Below are 27,148 nucleotides of genomic sequence, written 5' to 3'. Positions count from 1 at the left end.
TTCCATTATTCCTGGCAGATCCCCTAAGTCTGATTGGGAAGTGTCTGTGCTGTGGCTGGAATGAGAGGTGAACTAACATTTAACAACTATTCTTCATTGTGCCCAAGTGATGGTATTACCCAGATGAAGAGCAGTGCCATGCAGGCCTAAGTGACTGAGATGGTTTTCTTTCTGGCAGGACCTCTGAAGCTCTATTGGAGTGACCATTGAATTGCTGGTCACTAACTAAGGTCCTTCTTGTCTGGTTACCCAGTTTGATCAGGCGACCAACTCTAGAAAAAGTCTTAGCAGTTTCAGACTTCTTGAATGTCATAGTTATTGAAGACATTGTGCTCATGAGAACAGTCAGAGCTTTAGAAGTGTTTTTTTTTATCTTGTTTTTTGTCCTGACATGCAGTAACAATTGCAGGACTTCATATGTACAGGTATGTGCCTTCGGAATCCCTCCACCAAACTCTAGTAAATTCAAGCTGGCTACACTTGCCTTCCATCCATGACATACAGTACAAATCTCCAAACCTACAGCAAATCATGTTGCTAATGGTGTCTATTGGTGTCAAACACGAGAAGAAGATGAAGCATATGAGCTGTGATGTATATGCAACACTTATTAGATGGACAGTGTCCCAACATATTGCTGCATTGGGCGCATATCGGATTAGGACATTTATTTTGTTATTAAGGGTAAAATGTATATAACTACCAACAAAATCCATAATGCAATTATGGAGCTTTTATACTATAATTTATTTAAATCATAGGCATAAGCAAAGGCATTCTACTACCATATCCCAAGGCCAGTATTAACTAGAAAAATGGCAGGTTTTATATGATATTCAAAGATGGACAAATCTGTTATTTCATAAAGCAATATGTCGAGGTGTCCTTGGACAAGACACCGACACCCCACAGTAGCGTCGTCATCTACTGCAGCTGTCCAAACAACAATATCCCCATGGGATCAATAAAGTTTGTCATTATCAACATTATTAAATTATACATTATGAGTCAATAAGGGCTGGCAACTGTTATCTAGGGCACAAGGACAGGTGTGTCCAAGTGCATCTTTTATTTTCGTAATGGAAAAGGGCTGGCTGGAAAGTCTGGCAATGAATATATTTACTTTTTGCCAATCACATCACTGGTTTGGATCATTTCAGTGACCCATACCAACAGTAGTGCATAAAATGGAAAGATGCTTTTTTAGGAAATTCTATTGTTAATGGTAAAGATGAATTTGCCTGCAGCACTCTAATATATGCTGCATTGGACTAATCAATTTCAAGAATAAAAAATGCAATGTTTCCTTAAAAGAAAGTTGAAAAAGAAGGAACAACACACAGGTTTGATTAGCTGCTGTAACCTGACTTCTCCCATTTAAACAATAGAAGACTGAGTAACAACAGTATAATGCAGTATAGTAACATATAGGGTTATACTGTAACAGTCTGGTGTTACTTGCATGCAATTTAATCAAGGCAAAAGAAGTCTACTGCTCTGGGTAATGACACTCTGGTGAGGGCTCTTCTTCAAATCGCAGACTGCAGATGTATAAACGTATTGTTCCTGCTGCCTTAAGATAAAAAAAAATTCTAATGGTTTTATTATAAACTTCTAATATACTACATACACTTTGGGCCTGATTCATTAAATGTTTGAATGTACAGTAAAAAAAAAACGTAAAAACTTGATATCACCTCATAAAAAGGAACAACCTGATCTACTATGGACGTGCTCTGAGGACTGTGTCAAATAATTTGACACCTTTGTCCTGATAAATGTGCAAAGTGAAGTCTAGTTTACAAATCTATAAAACACAAGAGGAATATGTAACATTTAAATACACAGTTAACCCTATTTGTTTTACCCGTTTGAGGAAGCTACATGCTGATTTGGAGCCAGTTACAAGAAGGAGACACACAACACCTCCCATGCCAAAACATTTTGTGTCTCTGCGTTTCCTTGTGTTTGGGTCATTCCAGTTTGCTGCATCTGCTACTGCAGCCTCCCAAAGTAGTTTTTTGTGTGTGTTGTCCAAAGTCTTGAAAGTCTTGTTACAGGGCCTTTAAAAAATGTTTTTGCGCACTCAGAATGCACTGAATGATTCATTTATTATGAGTAACAGCACACACATTATTTGAATGTTTATGAAGATGGCTGACCTTTAGCTGAGTCATTATAATATGAAATCATTTCAAGAAAGGAGAATGTATGTATGATCATTCTCCAAACTTTCCATGACAGACACTGGTGAAACGGGCAAAATCTTTAATTAAATATGGCCCCCACCACCTTGTTTGCACCTTTTCTTCTCAGTAGATCATCCACAAAACGGCCAAAAATAAAATACACACAATTTTCAAGATTGAACATATAATGAACTCGCTATTTGGGATCTTAGTGAATCAGGTAATTTAAGTATTGTAATTATTACTGGGCATTTGCTCTGTCTATGCTTTTGCTTTATGTTTTTGTTGTTTAAAGTGTCAGCAGATGTTGCGCCACAAAAAAATATGGTTCAGAGCAAAGTCTAAGTCTAATTTCCACTAAAATCAGATATTTTAAGATATTTCAAGATATCACATTGATCAAATATCAATGTGAGGAAATTAAACTAAACTTTCCAGATATGACCAATCTGCTTTACACACTCAAACAGAGCAGTTGGGTTTAAGGAGTCCTATGCATCGTTGTAATTGTCTCAATGTAAACAAGAACCATAGACTGAGCCATTATATATCTCTTGAGATTTCAAAAACATCTTTACATACCACACAATTACACAATACACTACCAATTTGCAAATTTCTTTTGTAATATTACTTTAGACAGTATCATGGACATATACAGTAGTAGACAAAACAGAGACTTTTAATGGCTAACACATGAATTGAGACAGATTTCCAAAATAAACCACCAAAGCTTACTTGTTGCCCAGCACCGTCCCACTGTCTATTCATCATCTCTATTGAATAAGGCTGTTGGCTAAAAAAATATCTCTGACACAATGCGTTTGCAACCACAGATCAAGAAAACCTTTGGTTTGCTCCAGTACAACTGCTAAGAGGACACTGAACTGAAACAGGACATTCACATATCTTGGCCTTTTTGTTTCATTGCTGTTTTTTTTTCCTAACAAAATATAACCTCTGAAGGCTTAACCTGCATTGCTGGTATCCTGTTAATCATAATCGTCATATTCTGGATCCATGCTTTCGCCCTGATAGTATGTCCCTTGTGTGGAGTAGGACCTTGTCTTCATTGAGCAGTTGGTGTCCATCAAAATCGCCTGAAAAGACAGTTGTTGGAAAGCAACTTAAATAAAAGATCTTTTTGTTGCTGAGTCAAATACAGATGTTAATGTTTGTCTTTTTTTCAGCTCACGCTCCAGATTCAGATTTAGGATAATAAAGCCAAATTGAAACATCACATTTAGTGCAACCTAATCCTTTAAAGCCCCCACATGTGAAATTTGAAAATAGTAGCAGAAAACAATTCATGTGCAAGTAGCAAATATGTCTCTATTTTAGTCTGCTAAGGTGCGTAAATGCCAAAATGGATAAATATTTTCAACTATAAACGGATGCTTAGTAGAAATGTGTTAAATGGATAAATAAAAACGGTAGTGAACATAAGCCAGTGGTGGTTAATGTAATAGAGAAAAGAGGTTACGAATGATACAGAAGCTGTTTGAGACAGAGGGAATTACAGACATGGAAGGTGGAGATTTGCTTGCATGTGTAGCGATAGTAAAACATGACAGACTATGTGTTTCAGTGAAGCAGTAAAAAGAGATTTAAAAATGCATTGATTAACAGCAGACGATCTGGCAACTCCATTACGAGATTTAATAAATCATTGTGTAGTATAAGGGAAACTCTGTTTTTTGCATTGCCATTTGGATTCCTGTTGTTCCTGTCCTTTACTCAGTAGGTCATTTAATATACTGAGGTAATGTTTAATATACTGGGTTTAACTCAGGTTTTCCAGTGCCATAAATGTGGCTCACCAACTGAGTTAAATAATGGCAGTCACCACACTAAACAATGCAGCATATAGCTTAGCTTTAATCGGACAAACATTATTTGATTCCTAGAGTTTAAGCTTTTGCACGAGTATTTTATTACTATAACTCTGATGATGATTTAATTAAAACTAACTGGCCTTAATTTCTGTTATTAGTGGGAGAGCTGATTGCTCTCATACTATTGTCATCTTCGCTCTTTATTAGTGGGAGAGCAAACATATGTTGACAGGAAATACAGATTTTCAAAATAAGTCTACGTTGACTAACAAAAGGTTACTGCCGACCTCTGGACGATGATGTATTTCTGTTATTGAGTCATTTATATTAATATGAGCGTACATTAATGACCTTGCAACTTTCAAAATAAAAGTCTTCTTTAATAATAATAATAACAAGAGTCCTGTTTTCACAATAAAAGCCCCCATACCTAAAATCTAAATGGAAAGGCTTAAAGTGGCTTGTTTAGTTAAAATATTAGCAACAGTTAGCAAAAGTATAGTATATGACAGTGTGCAGTCGATAGAATTTCAAACTAATTGCATATGTTACTCCGTTGTTTTTGTTTCTCCTTGTTCAATTACTGTCTACTTCTTGTTTTTCACTTTTGTATGCTTCTTTTATTTCACCTTCTTTTTAACACTTTCTTTTCTTACAGCTTTTTCTGTCCTTCATTTTTCTTTACACCTTCTTTGCACCTTATTTTCCTCTTTTTCTGCCATATATCTTTGGCCTCCCCTTGTTCATCAGTTTTATTTTTTGAATACTTTTATTTTGGTCAATATTTTTGTCCTTGTGAACGTTTTTTATTTTGACAACTTTTTCCTTTTGTTAACTTTTACTCTTTATCAACTTTTCTTTGTGATGTTCCTTTAGCTAAGAACTCATCGGTCAGCAGCTTCTAAGCGTTCGGCATATTTTCAGCAACAGATTAGTTCTCCCACGTGATTTGTTCAAAAATTGCTCTCTCTAGTTTCTCTTTGATTTCTGGTATTTCAGTCAGATTGAAATGATCTACCATATATTATTTTCCTGTTCTTCTCTTTTATGGTTGCAGTAACAATAATGTTTTATGTGTATCACATATTCAGCTTTTTCACCCTTGGGCAAAAGACAGTTGTCTATGTCTTAACTAAGAAAAAAATGCATTTATGAGTTAAGTGCACGCACTGGCATAGCTGGCTGGTTATGGTTGTTTGTCAAACAGAATTTGGAAATCATGTAATATTCAATATCAACAAAATATAAGATACTTGGCTTGCATAGGTGTAGTAACTCAATTCTCAAACACTGGCACTGACAATAATCAAGGGTTTTGCACAATTGTTCATTAAGATGTTTAATGTGATTGTATTATTTTGTATTACAAAATAGTCTATTTAAAGATTCCTCTACTTGTTAGCTTTTATTTATGAATATATGGGTTGTGGAAGATGCAGTATGATAGGTGCATAGAATACTGTTTGTTTTCTAGGCACAGTCTTTTTACAGTCTTTGTATATTTAATTTACCTAATGTAATTTGGGGATTTTTTATCATACATCATCTTCAGGCTTCATGTAACTATCTGTCTCAACAATGCAAAAGCAATACAAAACATAGAGTAAGAAGTACAGTGTATCACATAACCAAAAACTATATGCCATCCAAACATTTTTAAATTGCTTTTTTAGATGATGTTGTACTTGTGTTCTAGGACTTTAATAATATTGTGTGTTGGTGCAGATGGATTCATTGACTGTATTTAAGTGTGTTTTGTGCTTACAATTTTCTCTTCTTGTCCTGGTGGATTCCTTAGAAAGATGCAAAGAGGAGCAAAGAAAATGTCCACTATCCCAATTAAGGTCATTAGCCAGGGGAAGCCAATACTCTCAGCTATAGATCCTCCAATAGAAGGACCTACATCATTAGAGGACAGATCACATACTAAATTAGTTTGGTTGAAGAAATCACTTTGTATTGCAGTTTAATACTGACAAGATGATGCACTGGTAACAACAAGCAATATTAGAGCAGCAACGTGGTATAGACTTGCTGTAGTAATATTTTAGTAACATACATTACCTAAACCTACTTTAAGTACCAGATTAATTCATTGGTAATAGTAATGATTTCTATATAACAACTATGAACCCGGGATATAAAAAGCACTTGTCTGTACTTACACATGTTATGTTAAACTAAACTAAACTAATGCAAGGGTTATTATGATGCCTACAGTCTATAGCCTTCAGCAGCAGCTGGATTTTGTGCTACTGTCCCTGCTTACCTAAAGCAAATCCCATGCAGAAAGCCACATCGGCAATAGCATAAACACTTCCATAAACAGACACATGCCGCAGGTCCACCAGGTATCCCATTATAGGCATCATGGAGGAGTCCACCATGCCTGTATAATGTCATAATTTAAAAGAATTTAAAAAATTAGGTTTTTACACATTCAGCAGGACAAGGCTGTACCATTGATTCTCTTTGTATAGTACATACATTTTGCAGACTTACCAATAGCAAAGCCGACACCAAAGTTTGGAACAATTAGACCATAAATGTCTCTAGCAAATGGAACCTAGAATAGATGTATCAGTAAATGTTATTTATTTAATTTTAATGGGTGCCTATTTTATTCTACATGGTATTGTAAACAACAAACACTTGTGGAGAAAAGAGCTGGCTGCCTTTTAGTTTCAGCACTGAGGTCAGACTCCCACTGATTGAATGAGATTTGTAGAATAATGACATTTAGGGTTCTACAAGGCCAGTGGGAAAACCTCAATGATTTGGACACTCTGGAGGGGTTTTGTTTACCCTATAAAGACTAAGAACAACAATACTAGTCCTAACCTGATTTTGAGTAAAACCAACCATTTACACCAAGTGTGAATATTACACTTTAAAATCTATTTATAGTGTAGTGTATAGTGTAACTCTTTAGAGTTGGTTTCATTTTATCTGACAACATTTCAGCTCCACATGTACCCCACTGATTGAATATTCTTAATATATGAAACCACATTAATAGTGTAGTTGTTACATGCATACTTACACATATTACACTGATTCCAACAACCACCATTCCAATAAGAGCACAAAGCCATCTGTAAAGAAGAGAGGATTTGATCAGTGTTTTCTAATCTAAAACACTTTTACTCTAAAAAAACACAATACAAACATGAAAGAGGATAAGTATGATACAACAATCTCTATGGATGTCTTACTTAGTGCTAAACATAACATATTATAATAAACTTTAAATCAAAGGTAAACAAAGTTATGCAATTTCTCTCTACCTACTACCAGCTATCTTTTATACTTTTCACAAATCCAAGATATTGTAATTCAATTGAATTTTATTTGTATAGCACCAAATCACAACAGAAAAACAAAATATAACTGTATACAATATTCTATAGAAAACCTAACAACCCCACTTGAGCAAGCACTAGGCGACAGTGGAGAAGATAAACTCCCTTTAGAGGAAGAAACCTCCAGCAGAACCAGGCTCAGGGTGGGCGGCCATCTGCCTCGACCGTTTGAGGTGAGTGGAAAGAGAAGAGAGAAAAGAACAGCAGGTAAACAAAAACAACAACAAGCAGCCAAAACAGTGGGCAGGTCTCTAGGGCCAGAAACTGCACAGAGAGGAGGAAGCCCAACTACCAAGATTTTTTTTTTCTTAGTGTTTCTATTTCTCTCTAGGCATAAGAAAAAATGATGCAATGAAATTATTATTATTAACCTTTTTTTCATGGAGATACAAAAAAAACAACAACAACAACAACAACAACAATATGCATTTGACTTAAAAAACAAACAAACAAACAAAACAAACAAACATGTATTTCACAAACCAGTAGCAGAAAATGATATAGTGTGAAAGCTATGAAATTAAATAAAAAAGCTAATCTCATTTCTCACATTTTAACATATTCTAATACTTTTGAAAAAAGTTGGTCCTAGCCCCTTATCGATGAACTGCAAAATAGAAAATCTCTAGGATTTTCTACAAAAAGATAGAGAAATATCATTTATCTTGTGGGCTGGCAGCAGCTCGGGTGTTAAAGCAGTTGCCTACGAACCCCAGGGTGAGTGGTTTAATTTTTGGTCCCTCCTGGCTCCTCCCTACTTGCTGAGGTGTCCTTGGACAAGACACCAAAACCCCGTAGTGTAGTGCTGACATGGTGTCTAACCGCAATTTCCCCAAAGGTATCAATAAAATAATGTATAAAAATACTGTTGAATGCCTAAAACTAACCCATACATACATATATACAGGAGAATAGCTTTTGAATAGCTGTCCACTGTAGTGACCACTAAGCATGAAAGGGTTAAGATATGATGGACCTTGATTGTGCTTGATATGTGAGGAGAAGTGTTTTAAACCCTATTCTGTAGCCAGTGGAGAGAAGCAAACATAGGCTTTTTAAGGAGTTACTGAGACATCCTAATAGTCCAGTCTGGAAGTAACAAATGCATGGACTACTTTTTCAATGCAAAGGAGATATCCTATATATAACTCAGAGATGAAAAACAATAACTAATAACAACACTGATGTACAGATTGGATTGAAAGCCTCATAACCAATATCCTTAAAGCCTTTACTACAGGTAGAATCCTCTCAATCCTCTCAATATGGAAGACTGCTATAACGCTATAACTCAGATGTCTGGTCTACCCATATTTCTAGAATCACTAGTACATTATGTGTCTTCCTGGAGGTTAACAATGTCCTTCAGCCAAAGCAGTCAGACTTTAGACAATTATGACAGACTATGAATTGAATTGAATTGAATTGAATTGAATTGAATTACTGCTCCAGCTGCTGCTGTGGCTCATGTTGTTAACTTGCTTTATAAAAATCAACACTGTGCTTCAGTCTAGATCTGCTCAAGGTTTTTGATACCGTTAATTACAATATTTGGTTAAATTAGGTACTTTCTGTGCATATGAAGTTTCTGCTGACATTTGCTGTTCTATTCTACGTTCCCAGACTGTAAATTAAGGAGTTCCACAAAGAACAATATTAGGTATGTTAATTTTTACATCATTTGTGAAAGATGTTTATGTTCCAACTCAACTCAGATGTCATCACTAGCATCAGAATACCTGTATCTTCATCTTTAAGGCATTGCTATCTAAAGATGGTGAGATTTTTTAAATCCTTAATGGAGAACAGGTTCTGTTCTTTCTACATTTATTCTAAGGTTATCACATGATCTGTTCTCCCACTTAAGTTTGTTCTGATTACTGTGTTCATCTTGGCGCTCTGCTTCCCCTTGTTCCCCTTGTTTCTTCCTGATTGGGAAAACCTGTGCACCACCCTATTTAACCTTTCTGTTTTTACTTGCCCAGTGTTACATTGTTTGTTGCATTACGTGCAGAAACGCACCACCATTGTATTCCGTTTTCCATGCATGTGCCTTTATTGTGCTCAGCTGTGACATTTTGATTTAGCCTGACTTCTAGATGTGTAAGTTATATGTTCACTTAAGTGAATTGGGGACCTGTGGATTAGAGCTAAGGAGGATTTGGGATTGGGGGATACTGTATGGTGTTTATGGTTATTGGATTGTTTGTGGATACTCACCTACTACACTGCTAACTCCTTGTTTAAACTCCTTGTTTAAACTCCTGCCAGCCATCTACTCTTAACTCACCTATACTCTAAGTCTCTCTGGTCTCTGGGAGAGCTGTAAGGTTTTCAGTGCTCTAACTTTCATTACCTGCTCTGCTGTTAATCCAGTCGCTTACCTGTGAGTTCTTCTCTTTCCCACTGGAAGCTGCCTGGTACTATGCCACTGTGACCGTCAGTGTTGCACAATAACACATTGACACATTAACATATTCCATCAGTAACAAGCAGCAGTCTAACACAATCCCAGCAAATGTTCACAAAACACAAAAAAACCTAAAATGATCAATCATCAATGTGCGCTCATACAAATATTACATGTGTGCTAGTGAGTAAAAAATGTTTAAACTAAAGTTCCCACACTATAGTCTCCATAATAAATAGTAGAGGCAAAATGACCCTGATCACAGGAGAGACTGACTTTAAAAATTCCTCATACCAACTGTGAACTGGGGAAGACTGCATGCACGTCTGTATTATTATACTGTGAGAAATCTTGGAGTTATCTTTTTTCCTTTACTTCATAAAAATAATATCTAGAACTGCTAAAAATTAGGAGCATCCTGTCCCAAAGTGATGCTGAAAGACTAGTTCATGCATTAGTTACTTCCAGGCTGGACTATTGTAATTCACTGCTGATATGATGTCCCAATAACTCCTTAAAAAACCAAAAATGCTGCAGCCAGAGTTCTGACTGGAATTAGCAAGAGAGATCATATTTCTCCTACGTTAGCTTCTCTCCATTGGCTCCCTGTAAAATCCAGAATTGAATTTAAAATTCTTCTCTTCACTTAATAATCAGGCTCCATCTTATCTTAAAGACCTCATAGTTCCATATCTTCCAAACAGAACTCTCAGTTCTCAGACTGCAGGTTTACTTGTGGTTCCTAGAGTTTCCAAAATGTAGAATGGGAGGCAGAGCCTTTAGCTACCAAGCCCCTCTCCTGTGGAACCAGCTCCAGTTCCAAGTACAAGGGAGAAGCCAGTGTCAGCCATCTCCATTTTTTCACCCTCTCCACATTTAAGACTAGACTTTAAACTTTCCTTTTTTATAAAGTTTATAGTTAGAGATGGCACAGGTGACTATTATGCTGGTATAAGTTAGTCTGCTGGGGGACCTCTACTGATATACTGAGCTCCTCTTTGTTCTCCTATATCCATTTAAATGCCACCATTTCATGTGATTAACTTTGTGTCTTTTCTCTCTCTCATAGTTGTGCTTCTTACTCTCTGTCTCTCTCTTTCTATACTGCAGGTATCCTCAGCCTTGGAGCTGTTATCTCCAGAATCCAGTTACTGGCCCTACTGACCTGCCCAGTGTTCTTGCTGCTTGTTGTTGTTTTTGTTACCTGCTGGTCTTTTCTCTCTTCTCTTTCCACTCACCCCAACCGGTTGAGGCAGATGGCTGCCCATTATGAGCCTGGTTCTGCTGGAGGTTTCTTCCTCTAAAGAGAGTTTTTCCTCTCCACTGTTGCCTAAAGCTTGCTCAAATGGGATTGTTGGGTTTTCTATATATTTTTTTATTCAATTATAATCTTTAACCTTACATTGTGAAGTGCCTTCAGATGACTGCTGTTGTGATTTGGTGCTATACAAAAAGAATTGAATTGTTAATTTGTTGGCACTGTCATGCAAGATAGTTATGTGTGAATAGGAAGACAACACCCAATGGCACTAAAACTAATGTATGTGGCATATTAGACGCCATCTTTAAGCATATCATAAGTAATCAACCTCCAATACACTGCACTGTATCAAGGCTCCAGAACTCTTGTAAAGGCTCCTGTAACTCCTGTAAGTATTAACACAATATGGCTATTTTCAAACTTATTGATATTCATATAGAAATCAATACATATATATTGACCTTCCTTTGTTTTCTCTCTCTCTTCAGACACCACAACCCCAAAAGTAAAAATAAAATGCATGAATGACACTTTCTGTTGTGTTATATTAATAATCAGTGAGTGCAACTGTGAAAGCATCAACAGCAGCAGTGGCAGTGGAAGCAGCCCTCCAATGTTCTATGAGGGTGAAGTTGGAAAATGAACTCCTGTTTTAACATCAGGTTAAAACAGGAGGTTCGGTTCAGGTTCGGTTTGTGACGGTACTAAAAACAGCAATACTCAACAACAAAAAAACATTCTGAATGTATAAACCTACATGCCCTACCAAATGCAGACATTTAACCACAGAAATTATAGGTGCTCTGTATCATCAAGGCTTCAATAAAACTAGCCACACAAACTGAAAACTCATTTAGAGGAGCGGAAACAGACATCACGTCCATAGAGGGAGACAGCGAGACAGGCAGAGGGTAGATAAGAGTAATTTCCTTCCTTACCTCCCCATCTTGTGCGCCAGCGTGGCGAAGATGTTGGTTCCAATAAGATAGGAGATGGATGCTGGTAAGAAAGCGACGCCTGGCTCCCAGACAGACAGACAGACAGAGAGAGAGAGACAGAGAGAGAGCGAGAGAGAAAGAGAGAGAGAGAGAGAGAGAGAGAGAGAGAGAGAGAATGAAGGTGTGGGTGAGCTTTCTGAGGTAAACAGATCTCTATCAGTGCCTCATCACTGAGCTGCTTTTCCATTGTCTGTGCTGAAGGCCTGCTAGCATATGACACCTTAATATCCTGTTCTTCACTCATCCCCTTTTTTTTAAATCTCGCTTCATACACAACGGGAGGAGCAAACTAATAAGCTAAAGTAGTAGAATATCTCCAGCAGCATGGAGTGGTGACACTCCAGTTAGGTAAGAAATGTTTTTATATTATGTAAATGAGAACAGACAAAATGTGGAGCAAAGGGTGATTTTGAAAATGTTATAATTAGAAATCTGAGAAACTGTTAACACAAAGTCAGTATAGACGTGTTTATGTACATATTTTTTATATACATCAACTTAAAAGTGAAAAATGATACTTTCTGTCTGTATAAGGTAAATGTGTATGTATTTTCACACTTTCCTGTACACGTGTTTATTTTGTTAGGGCCTGTTAATGGTCAGGTGAAATAAGTTATAGTTAATAAATAGTTTGACCCCTTCGTGGAAAGAGCCTTCGATGACATGCTTTCTGAATGTCACATGATAGAGGAGGACAGAAGAAAGCAAAGGCCTCCAAATATTGGCGTATAACACTGCTGCCTAATCAAAAGTATAGTACAGGCTGTGATCAGCACTCCACATGCCATGTGTTATGTCATCAAATTGCTGACTCTATGTTACTTTAGTCTCACATTAAGAGTGCACTTTTATTCATGGTAACTTAACCTTAGATAAAATCTTAATTGAAATGAATTAATACAATTTACTACGACCATTTAACAGGTTAAAATAATTTGGATTAGCTAAACCTAATTTGAAGAATGGGCTCCTGGCTGACGCAGAGGTAAAACTAGATCAGTATGTAGGTACTTGTGTTGTGGGACTTGCACTGGACATGATCATGATCAAGATAAATAAAAGTGAAATGCAGTACAAAAAACAAAAACAAACAAACAAACAAAATAGTTTAAGAGAAGGCCGGGGGGTAGCTCCAGCTCTCAATATTCAGCGCATTTTCATGACCTTAGGTTCCCTGGTTACTCAGGGAAGTCCGATTGTTCAGGGTATCAGGGAATGCTTTTCCAAGCGCTGTACAAACCTGCTTAATGTAAATATATACAGAGATTCCTCTTCTACAGTGATAAAGTATGTGTCCGAGCAGACAATGGTGTATATACTGATAATGATAATGATAATTTAATGATATTGATGCATTTGTAATATTTTCCATGTGTAGTTTTTGTGAACTTTGTAAATACCTAGCTGCCATTTTCTGGCACACATAGTCTCCATCATCCAGATTGGCAGGGTTGGCTCCATCATGGCAATGGCCATGTTTCCAAAACAAATGGCACCTGGGGAGAAATATGGTTCAATTCTTTGATCCTTCTGCATTACTTTTCCAAACCTCAACTGTCACACTGGCACACACATACAGTACAGCTTAGATTCTGTTGGTACAAGGCTGACTGTAGTGCAACTAACTACAGTTTTAACGTGAACTGTTTTAACAGTATTTACTATTTATTCTTTATCTACTAGTCATAAATACACAACAGCCAGTTTATGCCACAGAGCAAATCATTGTTAGTGGGTCAGGCTATGAATGAGAGATTATAAATAAACAGACATGTGTTAGACTTCTGTTCATCTGTCCATCAGCACTGTGTTCCCATCAGGTTACAGCTAAATAAATATACTGTATGTAATAAATATGTGGTGACTAGTATGGTTCTGGCACTTTATCTTCCATTAAAGAAAGTCTGCTAAATGATGAATGGACGAACTAGACAATGTAATAGTGTTATATTACTGACTCCTTCCTCCAATTCAGACCTTCAAGTGCTGTTGGGTTTTTTTAAAGAGCGTTGTTCCTGTGTTTTTCCTCATGGGTGGATGATCTTTTGTAACATGTAGCACTTGTTTCACAACACAATTCAAAGCTCTGTAACTAGTAAATCAATTGCTAGCTGATGTCCAATAGACAAAACAAACCAAACAACAACAACAAACAAGGTAAGTCATTTTCTTCCCTCACAATCTTCCAGCAACATTTTATAAAGCAAATGGCACAGGTGCTTCTCTAGAGGGGGTTGGAGGCATTAACGTTCACATCGCTCTATCTATGCACATCTATGGAGTTGCTGTTATTTTCTTACCAGCTGCTATAAGAATGTATGGGTCCTTCATCAGAGTCAGCAGTGGGGTCCCCTTCTGACTCTGCATTTAAAAGTACATAAAAAAGTGTATCAGTAACACCAAACATTTAAAGGGGTTCTGCAGTCCAAATTCAAAATACACAACAGAGCTTTTTCCCTTCATACCTCCTCCCCAGATGTGAAATGTGGAGGACACTGAACATGACATGAGTGAATGTGATGCGAGTCGTACACTGCATGTTAAGTTGCTCAACTAATAGTAAATATTTGCAGTGTTTGTTGTTTGCAAATTATAAACCAGCTTGTGTGGATGGTATATCATTTTGTATTGCTGATTGAACTGTAAGTACCATTGAAAAGGCTAAGCCTACTGAAAACAAATACTGACTGCTGCGAAAATACACACATTTCGGAACTAAAGTTAAGACTTTTAGGGACCCAAAAACAAACAGGTTAATTTAACAGGTAACATATAAACAAATACTTCATATTAACTTCTGAGAACCAAGAACATCTCAGTTATGAATTAATGAAGCCTTGACTGGCGTCAAGTGAAGTCTGTAAGGAGCTGGTCAGCAGGGTCTTCTGCTCCTCTGATGTGACATTTTACATTAGCATCACATACTAGCCTGCACAGGTTGTGTCTAATATATTCACTGCCCTGATAAACTGGATGCATACGGATCAAATGTATGGATGCCAGTACTTTAATATTTTCATTACTTACTACGTAGTCTCTTCTTCTAACTGTGATAAGTTTAAGTTAGGTAAAGCTCAATGCTTAGGTCTACCTGTTCCAAAGAAAACTTTACTCTACACCCACCTTAAAATCCGTAAGAGTTTAAAGAGTTTACAGGCTGTAGCATTGTTGTCTGAGAAGATAAGATTTCTACTTAGGATGTTCTCTTTATTCTCTACTGACATGTAACTGGAATTTTATTATTTAGTATAATATACTACATATTGTTCCTATGATGTAATTATTTAAACAACTGCATACAAACATCCCCAGATGACAGGATCCTTACTTTGCACTACATAGTCACGAAAGGAAAGGTACAACCACACCTGTTAAATGTCTAAAAACTGGCTGATACATGCTCCTTCTATTCAGTAGCTTATCTGGAGCAAACATAAAGTCCAACATGTTACCCAAAGTGTGCTAATGACCAGAAACCATGCTTTTAATCTGTCATTAGTTATGTCTGGTTGTTATCTGTGCTAATATGTCAGATCATGTGTCATCCTGGAAAGAGACAACTGAATTAGTTTTCTCTCTTTTTTGAAGGAGTCAATTAGCATTAAAACTGTTTCTAATGACTTCACTGAAGCGTCCATCTTGGTACCACATTAATGGCAATTTTTGATGTATTGTTCAAAAATAACTAAGATGATTGTCAATCTTTGCTTAAATTCAATTTAAGAACAGAAAGATGGATCCTGTATGTTGTCAACAACTGTTTATGTTTGTTTGGCTAAATGACCATAAACCATACAGCCAACAGCAAGAGAAGTCCTTTTACCATTTACTAAAATCCATAAATCATTTGTTTCAAGGTATTTACCTCCCCTACCTTTTTCTGCCCACATTCATTATCTATTTACAAAACATGCAATAAAAGAATTAATCTAGAATTTTCTCGCCAAACAGTCTTTTTTTTCACTCTTTTTGATATATTTTTTATAACTAGTGTTATATTTTGCTAATCACCTGTGGATGTTGCTGTGGGAAGAATAATCTGACCTTTTATTACAACAAATCAAACCTGGAGTATATCGCCCCATTCCTGCTGAGTTGAAGAGGTCCCTCCATAGATGTCAAGCTGGTTCCAAACTAAAGACTAGGAGATGGAGATACAAACCTTTCCTACCATCATTCATCATGGGAAATGTCAACTCTATATTGAACAAATGAGACGAACTGGAGGCACTGGTTAGGACCCAGTGAGAATTTTTTTTGTGTGTAGCCTGTTCTACTGCGACCTAGTTGAATCAAAGCACTGAAAATGTGGCTGTGCCTAACATCACTCTGCTATGAGTTGACAGAGATGCTCAGGCAAGTGGCAAGACAAAAGATGGAGGACTTGATTTATTTGCAAACAAGAGATGGTGTAACCCTGGTCATATTACTGTTAAGGAGAGGATATGTTGTCAGGATATTAAGCTTTTGGCATTTGGTCTCAGACTGTTATATGTCTACATGGAATTCAATCATGTCATTGGAATATTTGTTTACATTCAAACAAGAGCAAATGCTAATCTTGCATGTGAAGTCAAACACTGGATCTACTACATGCAAGTGTCAAGGTACTGCCTTACCACCACTCAGCAGGTCAGACCACTCCCTGGTCTTACTGCAAACCTGTTATAAACTCTGGGTACTGAAGCAACCTGCAACTACCATCACAGTCAAGAAATGGACATCTGAGGTTGTTGAGTCTCTATGGAACTGCTTTGAATGCACAGATTGGAACATATTACTAGACGCAGAAGGGGGGAGCATGGACATTAACAGACAGTCAACTATAGCAACCTCTGTAGAGACACTGTTATACCTACAAGAACGTGCACTTTCCCAAATAAGAAACCCCGGATCATTAGTGAGATCAAGGCTATACCTCACCAGAACAAGGAAGGAAGAAGCATTTAAAGATGGAGAAAAAGGAACGCTCAAACATGTCCAACATGAGCTAAAGAGGAAATTGAAACAGGCTAAGGAGGACTACAAAAATAAAATAGAGAGAAACCTACAACAGAAAAACATTAGAGAAGCGTGGAGGGGAATTAACAACTTCACTAACTACAAAAAAAGGTTTTTGTTCCAGTACAGTAAAGTGTTCAGCTGAACTAAATGACTGTAGGCCGATGGCTCTCACATCTCACTTTATGAAGGTCCTGGATAGGATGATCCTGCACCTACTAAGACTCAAGGTTAAACACACAATGGATCCGTTGCTGTTGGCTTACAGGGAACACGTTAGTGTGGATAATGCTGTCCGCACATATGTCACCATGTTTTGTCTCATCTGGAAGAACCTGCAAGGTATGTGAGTTTGTTTCCTGGACCTGACAGAAAGGCCACAGTTTGTCAGGCTGAGGAACTGTATCTCTGGTAAAGTTCTAAGCAGCACTGGGGCTTCAAAGGGGACTGTTTTGGCTCCTCATTCAGTAAGGATTGGTGATGGTGGTACCAGCCTACAAATATCCAATATCAAACTGATGCTAAAAGCTCGTTCAGTGACTGGATCTTATCTTATCTTATCTTATCTTATCTTATCTTATCTTATCTTATCTTATCTTATCTTATCTTATCTTATCTTATCTTATCTTATCTTATCTTATCTTATCTTATCTTATTTTAACCAAATGAATTGAGATAGAATAAGGATAGATCGCAGAAATTACCTCTGGTTCAACCTTGGTGGGCTGAAGAACAAACAGCTGCAGAGCTGAAGACACACAGTGAGTAACACAGTTTAATTCTTTGACATCTAAATGATGACATGTAACTTCATTTCATTTTTGCTGGGCAATGTTAAGCTCAGACATTAATCATAACCAATAGTGTTGGTTTGGTTTAAGAAATCATGTAACTGTACCTCCATCAAACACAGCCAGGAAAGCCAGTATAAGGAAGGGAGCAGTCTTCCCAACAAACTCGTACATCACACTGCCGAATGGGGGACCAACTGTGGAGAGCAAACACTGAATGGTTAGTGGTGCTGAGATCAACTTTCCAATCACTGCAGCTCCTGCAGCTTTCTTCCTTTTTAGTACCAGTTAATGGGTTAGGAGGTTAGGGCTAACTAATGTGTAAGTTTTTATTTGTGTTGGTTGAAATGCTCAACATGAAAATTGTTGGTTTGATATTTACAGGATGAAAATATGATGTTTGACTTGTGTAGCATAATTTAATGGAGAGATATAAATACTTTCATTCAACACATAGATTCATAATATTTCAAATGTCATGTGCCACTTTACAGAAGCATTCCTTGGTTGGAGTACGTACGTGTACATACCTAACACTCCCAAAGCTAGACCTCCCAGGGCAATGCCGATGGCGTGACCTCTTTCCTCATCATCTGTGTACACACTAGCAAGCATTCCCATCCCTGGAAATGCACAGATGCATGGACGAATACAAACACCACTTCTAATGTAACAGACAGGCTGCTGACACAGTGTTATTCACATTAACCATGTTAATACCGATGGCTGAGGTAGCTAGTATTACAGAGAAAAGTTATATATACAGCTATATTCTGTAAAGTCTTAAAACTTACACTGTAGAGTGCAAGAACAATCACTTCAGTTTTAAAACAACAGCACTCATACGACTAAGTGTAAACCAAAAATGTGTCTGTGTCTGTCCTTGAGCCATGTTATGTTAAAAAGCCTAGCCTGAAGCCAGACCATTCCCACAGTGGTCTCACTCTGTTCACAATGACATGGATAATGGGGATATTACTCATGAGTTCTTTTGTTATTTATGGTATATTTGAGTTTCTACTGGTGGTGTCTGACAAATTCAATACTGTCTTAGGAAAGATATTCAAAGACAGTATTGACAGTATTGCCTGGCAACATTTAGACTACAAACAACCTACAATGGAGCACTATTTTATATGACCAGGCTTGGAATGTAACAACAGAGCAAATACTGTAGTGAATTAATATGCATGTATGCACTAAATCAATGAAGAGATTGTCTCAATATATGAGACAATCTCTTATATATAACCCTCAATATATTAGCACCATGTGGGCACGGACAGGAGGGGGCCTTACCAGCTACAGACGAGCAGGATGAGCCCACACCTTGAAGCGATCTAGCAAAAAACAGCAGAGCGTAGCTCGATGAGAAGGCGAACACTTTACAGTGGGGAAAAAAAGGACAAAGAAACATTAGTAATGATGAAAGCACTTTCATTTTCTGAGAATGAAGACATATATGCTGGCACTTACTGATAGTAGAGATGAACATGATACAGAACCCAGCGAATATAGGAAGTTGGTATCCTATTCTAAAGGGAAAATAGGAAGATATCAGTATGGTAAGCATATAATTGTTCGAGTCCACACATACATACTGTATGAAAGCAAATATAATTACTGTGTTTTAAAACTGATATGAATTATTTTTAGCATATTGTTTATTTTTAAAGCCTCCACTTGCCTCCACGAATTATACAAGCTGTCTAACCATTAAATATCACATGAAATATAAAACCATCACCTAAAATTCAACATTGATGATATTAAACTTAAAAGGATGTCATGTAACAACATGAACACAGAGCATTTGCAGCAATTCTGCATCGAACATTTTTGCCAGTTACTGGGGGAGGATGGGATCTGTTTTCATTAAAAGGCTAAAAGCTGCCATACACATCAGAGCTGTTGTATTCCCATAGTTACCTGACATGCCTGACTTGCCTTGTATTGTCCTCTGTCAAGAGGGAAGGTGACTAAGACCCAGTAATGGGACTGCATTCTTTGCTTCAATTACAGCATTTCTGTGTGCCAATCTGAGACACTAAACAGTGGCGCTGAGGTGAATGCCTTTAGCATCTGTTCTAATAGATCTGAATAGGTTTGTATTGTGTTGGTGTGTTTTGACACAAATGAACAGCTACTGACACCATCTTACAAGTAGTTTACAGTATATTGATTGAAAATAATTACTATATAGTACACACAGGTTCGTATTAGCATTTATAAAATTCAATTATTTTTTATTACTTGGAGGCATTGGATATGTAAACATAAAAGCTGTCCTATTACTTTTAGGTTATTATTAACAGGTTAGTATTTGCACAAGGGGGCACAGGGGTGGCTGTGGCTCAATAGGTAGAGCAGTTGTCTGCCAATCATAGGATTGGTGGTTTGACTCCTGGCTGCCACGTCACATGCCAAAGTGTCCTTGTAGCAGCTCTGCCATCCGTGTGTGAGTGTGAATGGGTGAATGAGACGCAGTGTAAAGCTCTTTGAGTACCAGCTAGGTAGAAAAGTGCTATATAAGTGCAGACCCTTTACAAGTGTGCATTTTCAAACAAACTGTTGGTTGATGTGCTTTAAGCTCACAGTCTACACTTTGTGCACTTGATCATTTCTTCTCAAACCCATTGTAATGGCACACAGAGCCTGATAAAAGCTGAGTGTTGAACTATGCCTTGTGGCTGCTATAGGTTCAACTTGGTTAGACCCAACATAACAGTAAAAATACTACATTTGTGGGCTTTAAAACATAAATGGCAAAAAAGTGAAAGACCACTAAAAAGTCCCAATAAGATCAAGTGTTTCTCAGCACATAACATCTCTACTGGCTCCTGCCTCATGCCTTCCTTTGTTTTTCTCTTAATGGTGTTTAAGGATAAGTATACTCTGGAAAATGTTTAGCTGCTTGGCATTGACATCACATTCTGATATGTTACTTTCCATTATGCAACTGTCCATGCATAAAGACAGACAAATGTGTGTGCACATAATAAGGAATTCTGCTCTGTCTGAGCCACTTGGATTAGATCTGTTGTAGCTGACATGGTATTACAATCACAAAACCACATTAAACTGACATGTTTTACCACATGTCACGCTTGATTTCCCAGCATACAATAAGACAGTCATTTACTGGTCTTTCTCTTCAAGACAACTGCCTTAGATGGGTCCGTAAATGTACTACTGTAATGACCAGCGACTGGCTTTCCAAACCTAAGGGGAAATTTGAATGATGTTTCTTGCCGTGGGCTGGCAGGGATTGTCTGAGTCCTGGAAAGAGAGATCTGTCAAACTGTGACTCTTGCTCTGTACTTTGTCCTTATACTTTAAATATAATAATCGGTGTGTTTTTTGGTCTCTTTATATTGTTGTTGCATCATGCCATCAGGTGATCAGAATCCTTGGGTTGAATTTGAAATCAGATAAACATTCAGTTAACAAAACTCCAGACACTAATCACAGCATTCAGTTAACTTATGTGCTCACTAATTCAGAACATGAATCTTACATCATCAAATTTACTTACTTTGCCAATCATGACTTTTTATCTTTCTGACTTACTGTCTATCTCACTTTATGGACCTGCTGAAGAGCTGATTATTCAATTAACCAATTAGCCAATTCCAGCAGGAGATGGACAGAAACACTGTGTGATCATTTATTAATTTGTAAAGCAATCTGAAGTAATTTGTCTTTGTTCTAGTTTCTAAATTTAAATGATTTTCTTGTTCCTTCTCTGTTCTTATTGTTATAAACAATCTTTAATACTACAAATCCTGTTTTCAGTGTCAGTTCATTTGAAACGTGATTTATTTGACAAAAGTAGACAAGACTGACCAATGTTATTGTATTGTAAATATGAACTCATTTAGAGTTTGATGCAGCATGTGACATGTGGACTTGTAAGCTGTGATAGCTGTTGTCTAATTCTCCTCTACATGACGAGCTATACATTTTTAATGAGAGGTAGATATGGACTGCAGACAGGTCAGACAAACACACACACACACTCTGTATCTACGAAGCCACATTGTTTTGGGCCAGCAGTAGCTCAGGTGCTAGAGCAGTCATCTACAAACCCCAGGGAGAGCGTTTCGGTTCCCGGTTCCTCCTGGCTACTTGGACAAGATGCCAAAACCCTGTAGTAGTGCTGGCAGCTGTCCAACCACAATTTCCCCAAGAGGATCAATAAAGTATTTGTTATTATTATTATTATTATTATTATTATTGTGACACAAACATAATGAGGCCTTAAACTGTCCTGCTGAAATAGCAACTGACTTGTCAGGATTGCCAAGATTGCCTTAATAGCAGCACATGCCTTTGTGAAATCACATTCTATGACTCCACCTCTATGGTACCTTCACACATACACAAGTCACCCATTCCGTGAGCTCTAATACACCCTCATACCACCACAGATGCTGGCTTTTGACAGCATGACAGCTTCTCATGCAATGCCACCTTAGGGCTTTAAGGTCACAAACAGTCCACAGTGTTTTCTCTCCTTCTCCTTGATGTTTATGTACTAAGATGTCTACTGACTCCTTGAATCTGTAGATGGTGAAATAAGTAGTGTACATTTAATGCAATCTTGCAAATACTCTTTTTGTTTGGCACTAAGTATTGAGCCACAACCATCTTTGCTTGAAAACACCAGGCCTTTGGTGGCTTCGCTTTTTAAACCCAACCATGATCCCCTCATCTGTTACCAATGAACCTGCTGGTTTTTGATTGTCCAGAATGGTGTTACTTCAATTATATATAAATGTTTCTGTCGGTATTTTGCCTTTTTCCAAACTTTTTGTGGGTGTGTTGCAAAACGCTAAATTTGCTTATATTTACACAACACAATTAAGTTGGTCAGTAAAAAGTTGGTCAGTGAAAACACTGAAAACATTTTCTTTTATTTTTGCCTTTTACAAATCCTAAACTTTTCTGAAAATTTGATTTGTATTATAAGGCGATTAATTAATTGGACTGGACAAAGAACTTGTCAGCACTGTACAAAAAGGTTTCTTGTCATATATCTGTTGTCATTAGACAATGTTTGGACTATAATTATTGACCTATTTGTATTCATCTATGTTATCCATCTTACATATACTTTATATATACTGAGTTCTCTGTATTGATGTCATTCATTTCATGTCATCACTTCTGTTGGTGTCAATCTTTCCTGGTTCCCTTTCTTTCTGCCTGTGTTGAGAACAACTATAACATAGCAAAACAATTTCCCTCTGGTTGAATAAAGTTTTTTGAATCTTGAATTGAATAATGTCCCAGGTTACCTGCAAAGACCATTAACCAGCCTAATTTCCCAGTTGTTAATGCTACATGACTAGTATCTTCAAACACAAGAACAAACAGATTACATACATAATACCTACCTGTTTGTTAGTGGCCCTATAAAGGGGTTAGTAAGAAGCTGTACAGTGGCCTTGGATGCAAACAGCATTCCTACTTTTACATTCTCATTTAGCAGCTTGCTGGTGGACTGGGGGCACTCAGATGAGTTCTGTGGCAACGCTGTAGTAGCAGGGCTTGTAGGGGCCAGGTCAGTAGACCTGGCTGTGGTGTTTGAGCTTGAAGACCTCACAGTGTTGTCATATAAGGACACGATGCTGTGGAAGGCTGCAGGAGGACTCTGTTGTGACAGGGTGTCGTTCTTGAACATTGTATCTGTTGACTCATCCAGGTGGTACAGGTAGCTGGGAATGATGGGCACTGGCAAATATAAAGAGGCAAGAGGACACTGATGAACACTTTCTTTAACCAGTCAGAGATTGCATGATTGCATACACACACACACACACACACATACACACAAAAACCTACAGGCTGTTTTTTGTGATTGGTCACCAACAACCTGTGATCACCTGTTTTCTCACATCTCAACTACTGCAAACAAACCAACATAGCAGTATTTTTTACGTTCTTAATTTCCAGTTTTCATTTTACTTTCTTAGACTTTAATAACAAAGAACAATAAAAACCACAGAACAAATGATCCAATGATCCTTAAAGCATCACTATTGCTGCCATTTATTTCTGTGGTCACTCATGGTACTGCAATGAAAAGGCTTTTTTTTCCATACAATAATTTAATCTTTATACATAATTTACAGGAAACATCTGCATACGTCTGCACATACCTACATACACAGTCAATTATGATTTATTGGATTATGGATTGATGCAGCCCAGAAAAATGATGTTTATGTACAACGTATTTTAATAATTAGTCTATGAGTCAAAGGGCAGCGCACAACAAGAAAGCAAACCTGAATGCTATGGCTCATGTGACATGCAAGTAATTTTGAATCAATTAATTGGGAATCTTAGAGAACAATATACTATAGAGATATATTATTATAGATATACATATTAGGGAAGATAATACTATAATGACACAGTTAGTCACTTCACTTTAAAGCTTTTATTATTATAATTCTATTCAATAAAACTACTGTGACAACTGATCACTTTTCAAAAGAAGGTTCCCCAATTCACACTGTATGTCCAAGGAACTCCCTTCAGACCTCTACAACAATGTTTTGTGGTGAGGCATAGATTAGGACAATGCTATAAAACAATGGCTAAGGCTTTGAGTGTTCCCAACAGCACAATAAATATGAAAAGGAAAATTCTGAAACCACCACTATTCCTATAGTTGGCTACCCAGTGGAACCTGAGTAATCACACAAGAATGACTTGTGATAGGAAGATGACCAAGAACTCATTGGTCACTCTAACATCTAAAGCTTTAGAAGGGCTCTGCAGAGATGCTATAACACCAACACGTTGTGTTATCAGCGAGACAAATCGGCTCTCAAAGAAAACCAACTGCAGAATGCAAAAGACCTGTGATTGGAGTGACTGTGATGGTGCTTGAGTGGATCTGTCAGAACATTGTCATTAACTGCCTAAATCCAGGGCTAAAAATCTTGTTCAGACTTACCCAAGAAGACTCAAAGCTGGAAATGCTGCGTAAGTGACTTAAAGGTGTGAATATCTTTCTGTTCAGATTTCAGTTTTTGACTTTCAGTAAATCTGCTAAAAATCCTAAAACTATGTTTTTACATCATGGGATGTTGTGTGTAGACTGATGGACAGCTATTTTTCCATATAAAAATAAATGCACAGCATAGTAAAATGTGAAAAAAACCTGAGGCGATGAGGAGACTTTCTGAATTAACTGCACATTCTATATGACACTCTGATATAGGAGTGACATACTGAAGATGCATTTGGGATGGTCACATGCTTTTTAGCAAGGGTGGGTGAGCTATTAGAAAATCTTGCTGTGTTGCTTCTGCTTGGGAAGGTCCATAGTGTCAAGTCAAAAGGTCCCTGCTCAGATTTGAAGCAGACGGTGAAGGTTTAGCCCTCACAACCACAGGGCCAACGCCCCAAAGCAATGTCATTCTAATACAGCTGAATGGAAGTGTATTTGAAGTCCTACAAGAAACATGACACTACACAGTCAGGCTGTGATACTGTATGCTGAAATGTTAAAACTGTGGAAAACAGAAATTAACAAGGAAAATGTACGCAAAATTTGGATTTATAGATACAGTGGGCTGAGAGTGACACCTGAAATTTAGTTATAACTCCATATAGATGCATATGTTTTTTGCGTAAAATTCTGTAATATCTTTTAGTGTTAAAGTGCCTTAAGATGATTTTGTTAAAGTCAGCTGAATGAGGAGGAGCATAGTCCACACATTTATTTGGAACAAGTTCCTCACACAATCCCTTTTTAAATGATTTTCTCTCTTCTTCTGGACTGACTGACAATGAACACATCTTTTATGGACTGTTGATGAGGCCAGAAAACTAATGTCTACTCAAATGATACAGACTATTGTAAAATTGGCCAATGGTTCTACAGTGGTGGTAATATGGGATTGATTTTAAAGACTTCATAAATTGAACAGATCTTCAATTGTTCATTTCTTCACATAAAACATATTCATATACTGTACATCCAGCCTTCAAATCTGCACCATATCAGCTCAGTGATCTGCTTCATTCTGCCTCGATTTGGGACCTTATCTCTGAATATCCTAAAAATCTATGTGAATTGTTCAGCAGTCAGAAAAGGATTTCAAGTCTATTTTGCCAGACAGTTGGAGGTCTGTGCATTACAGAGATGTATAGTAAGGAGTGGTCAAAATTATGAACTTTTCTGACACCAAGAAAATCATTGTTGGTCTTAATATGCTATAATCTATTAATTAGAAAATAATAACAATTATAATGATGATGATTTAAACACTTTATTAAAAAAATCTAATCAGGTCAAATATATTCTCTTTAAATATATCTTTATCAATAATAACAATAGATATTAATCTATTGCCATTGATTAAGATATATTTAAAGAGAAACAAAACATTAACCATACCTGATAATTCTACAAAATGATTTAAACCTAAATGTAGAAACCGGTTCAGCTGGACTGTAGTGGGGTTTGGTCACCAGTTTACTAGAGACTCCTGGTCTCCTTTAGACACAGGATGTATTAACATATTAGAAGGATTTTAAATATGAGCTCTGCGAGCGTCACATGGCAACTTGAATATGAACTGAGCTCAAATCTAATATTCTTGTTGTCAGTCATTCTAATGTAAAGCAGATGCACATAGAATATGATTACATTTCCAAGACAAATCGAATAATTGAAGAAGAGCATCAGCAATGTTTCAGTTTGGTGGCCTGACACTTGCGTTATATAATGTAATGTAACACGGGTGAATGTGGTCCAGACTGAATGTGCACATTACAGCATCTCTACCTAAATGTGTCCTACATGGATTCTGAATTCTAGCGGAGGATTTAGTCATTTTCTGACTCGGTTGGAGACAGTTGAGCTCATTTGGACGGACTTTGCGCACTGGACGACCTGTTGCGCAGGGACAACTGAACGAAGAGGTGAGGAAACAGGAGTGCACCTACCGACCACAGTGAGCAGCATGTTGTCCAGGAGCAGAGCCACGAAAACAATGAAAAGAATCAGTTTCCGCGACTGTCTCTCTTCTCTGAGCCATTTGATCAAATGAAACTGCCGGAGCCCGTCTAACCTCCCCATGGTGTTAGTCCCGAAAGGAGAAAACAGGTGGACGACAGGTCCTTCTGCAGAGAGACAAGTGGCAGTGATGGCTCAGTAACTTTTAACACTCCCACAAACAGGAGAGAGTAATGATGAAGTGATCAGACCGTGCGCAGCGGTGAGCGTGTGCGTCTTACCTTAGACAAACGAGGGCTAACAGAGCAGAGCTGGGAGGAG

At 37.4% G+C, this 27,148-nt stretch overlaps 1 protein-coding gene across 2 annotated transcripts; it reads right to left on the bottom strand.

The window, feature by feature from the left end:
- Positions 1–787: 787 nt before the first annotated feature.
- On the bottom strand, positions 788–27,148 carry slc18a2 (solute carrier family 18 member 2). Of its 2 annotated transcripts, XM_026355776.1 has the most exons (16): positions 27,109–27,148; positions 26,818–26,994; positions 23,247–23,583; positions 19,324–19,382; positions 19,147–19,230; positions 18,378–18,470; positions 17,955–18,044; positions 17,761–17,804; positions 14,356–14,416; positions 13,456–13,551; positions 11,996–12,074; positions 7,068–7,119; positions 6,527–6,590; positions 6,294–6,413; positions 5,790–5,923; positions 788–3,289 (listed from the first exon to the last, which is right to left on the bottom strand). In XM_026355776.1, the coding sequence occupies exons 2-16, from the start codon at positions 26,948–26,950 to the stop codon at positions 3,182–3,184; spliced, it is 1,554 nt and encodes a 517-aa protein (XP_026211561.1). In that variant the 5' UTR covers positions 26,951–26,994; positions 27,109–27,148; the 3' UTR covers positions 788–3,181. The 2 variants fall into 2 exon arrangements, with proteins under 2 accessions (XP_026211561.1, XP_026211562.1); XM_026355777.1 differs by lacking the exon at positions 27,109–27,148 and having other exon boundaries at positions 26,818–27,072.

The sequence above is a fragment of the Anabas testudineus genome, chromosome 15 (assembly GCF_900324465.2).
Source record: "Anabas testudineus chromosome 15, fAnaTes1.2, whole genome shotgun sequence".
Lineage (NCBI taxonomy): Eukaryota > Metazoa > Chordata > Actinopteri > Anabantiformes > Anabantidae > Anabas > Anabas testudineus.
The sequence above is the reverse complement of the archived record's forward strand: the minus strand, read 5'-3'. Positions and strand labels throughout refer to the sequence as shown.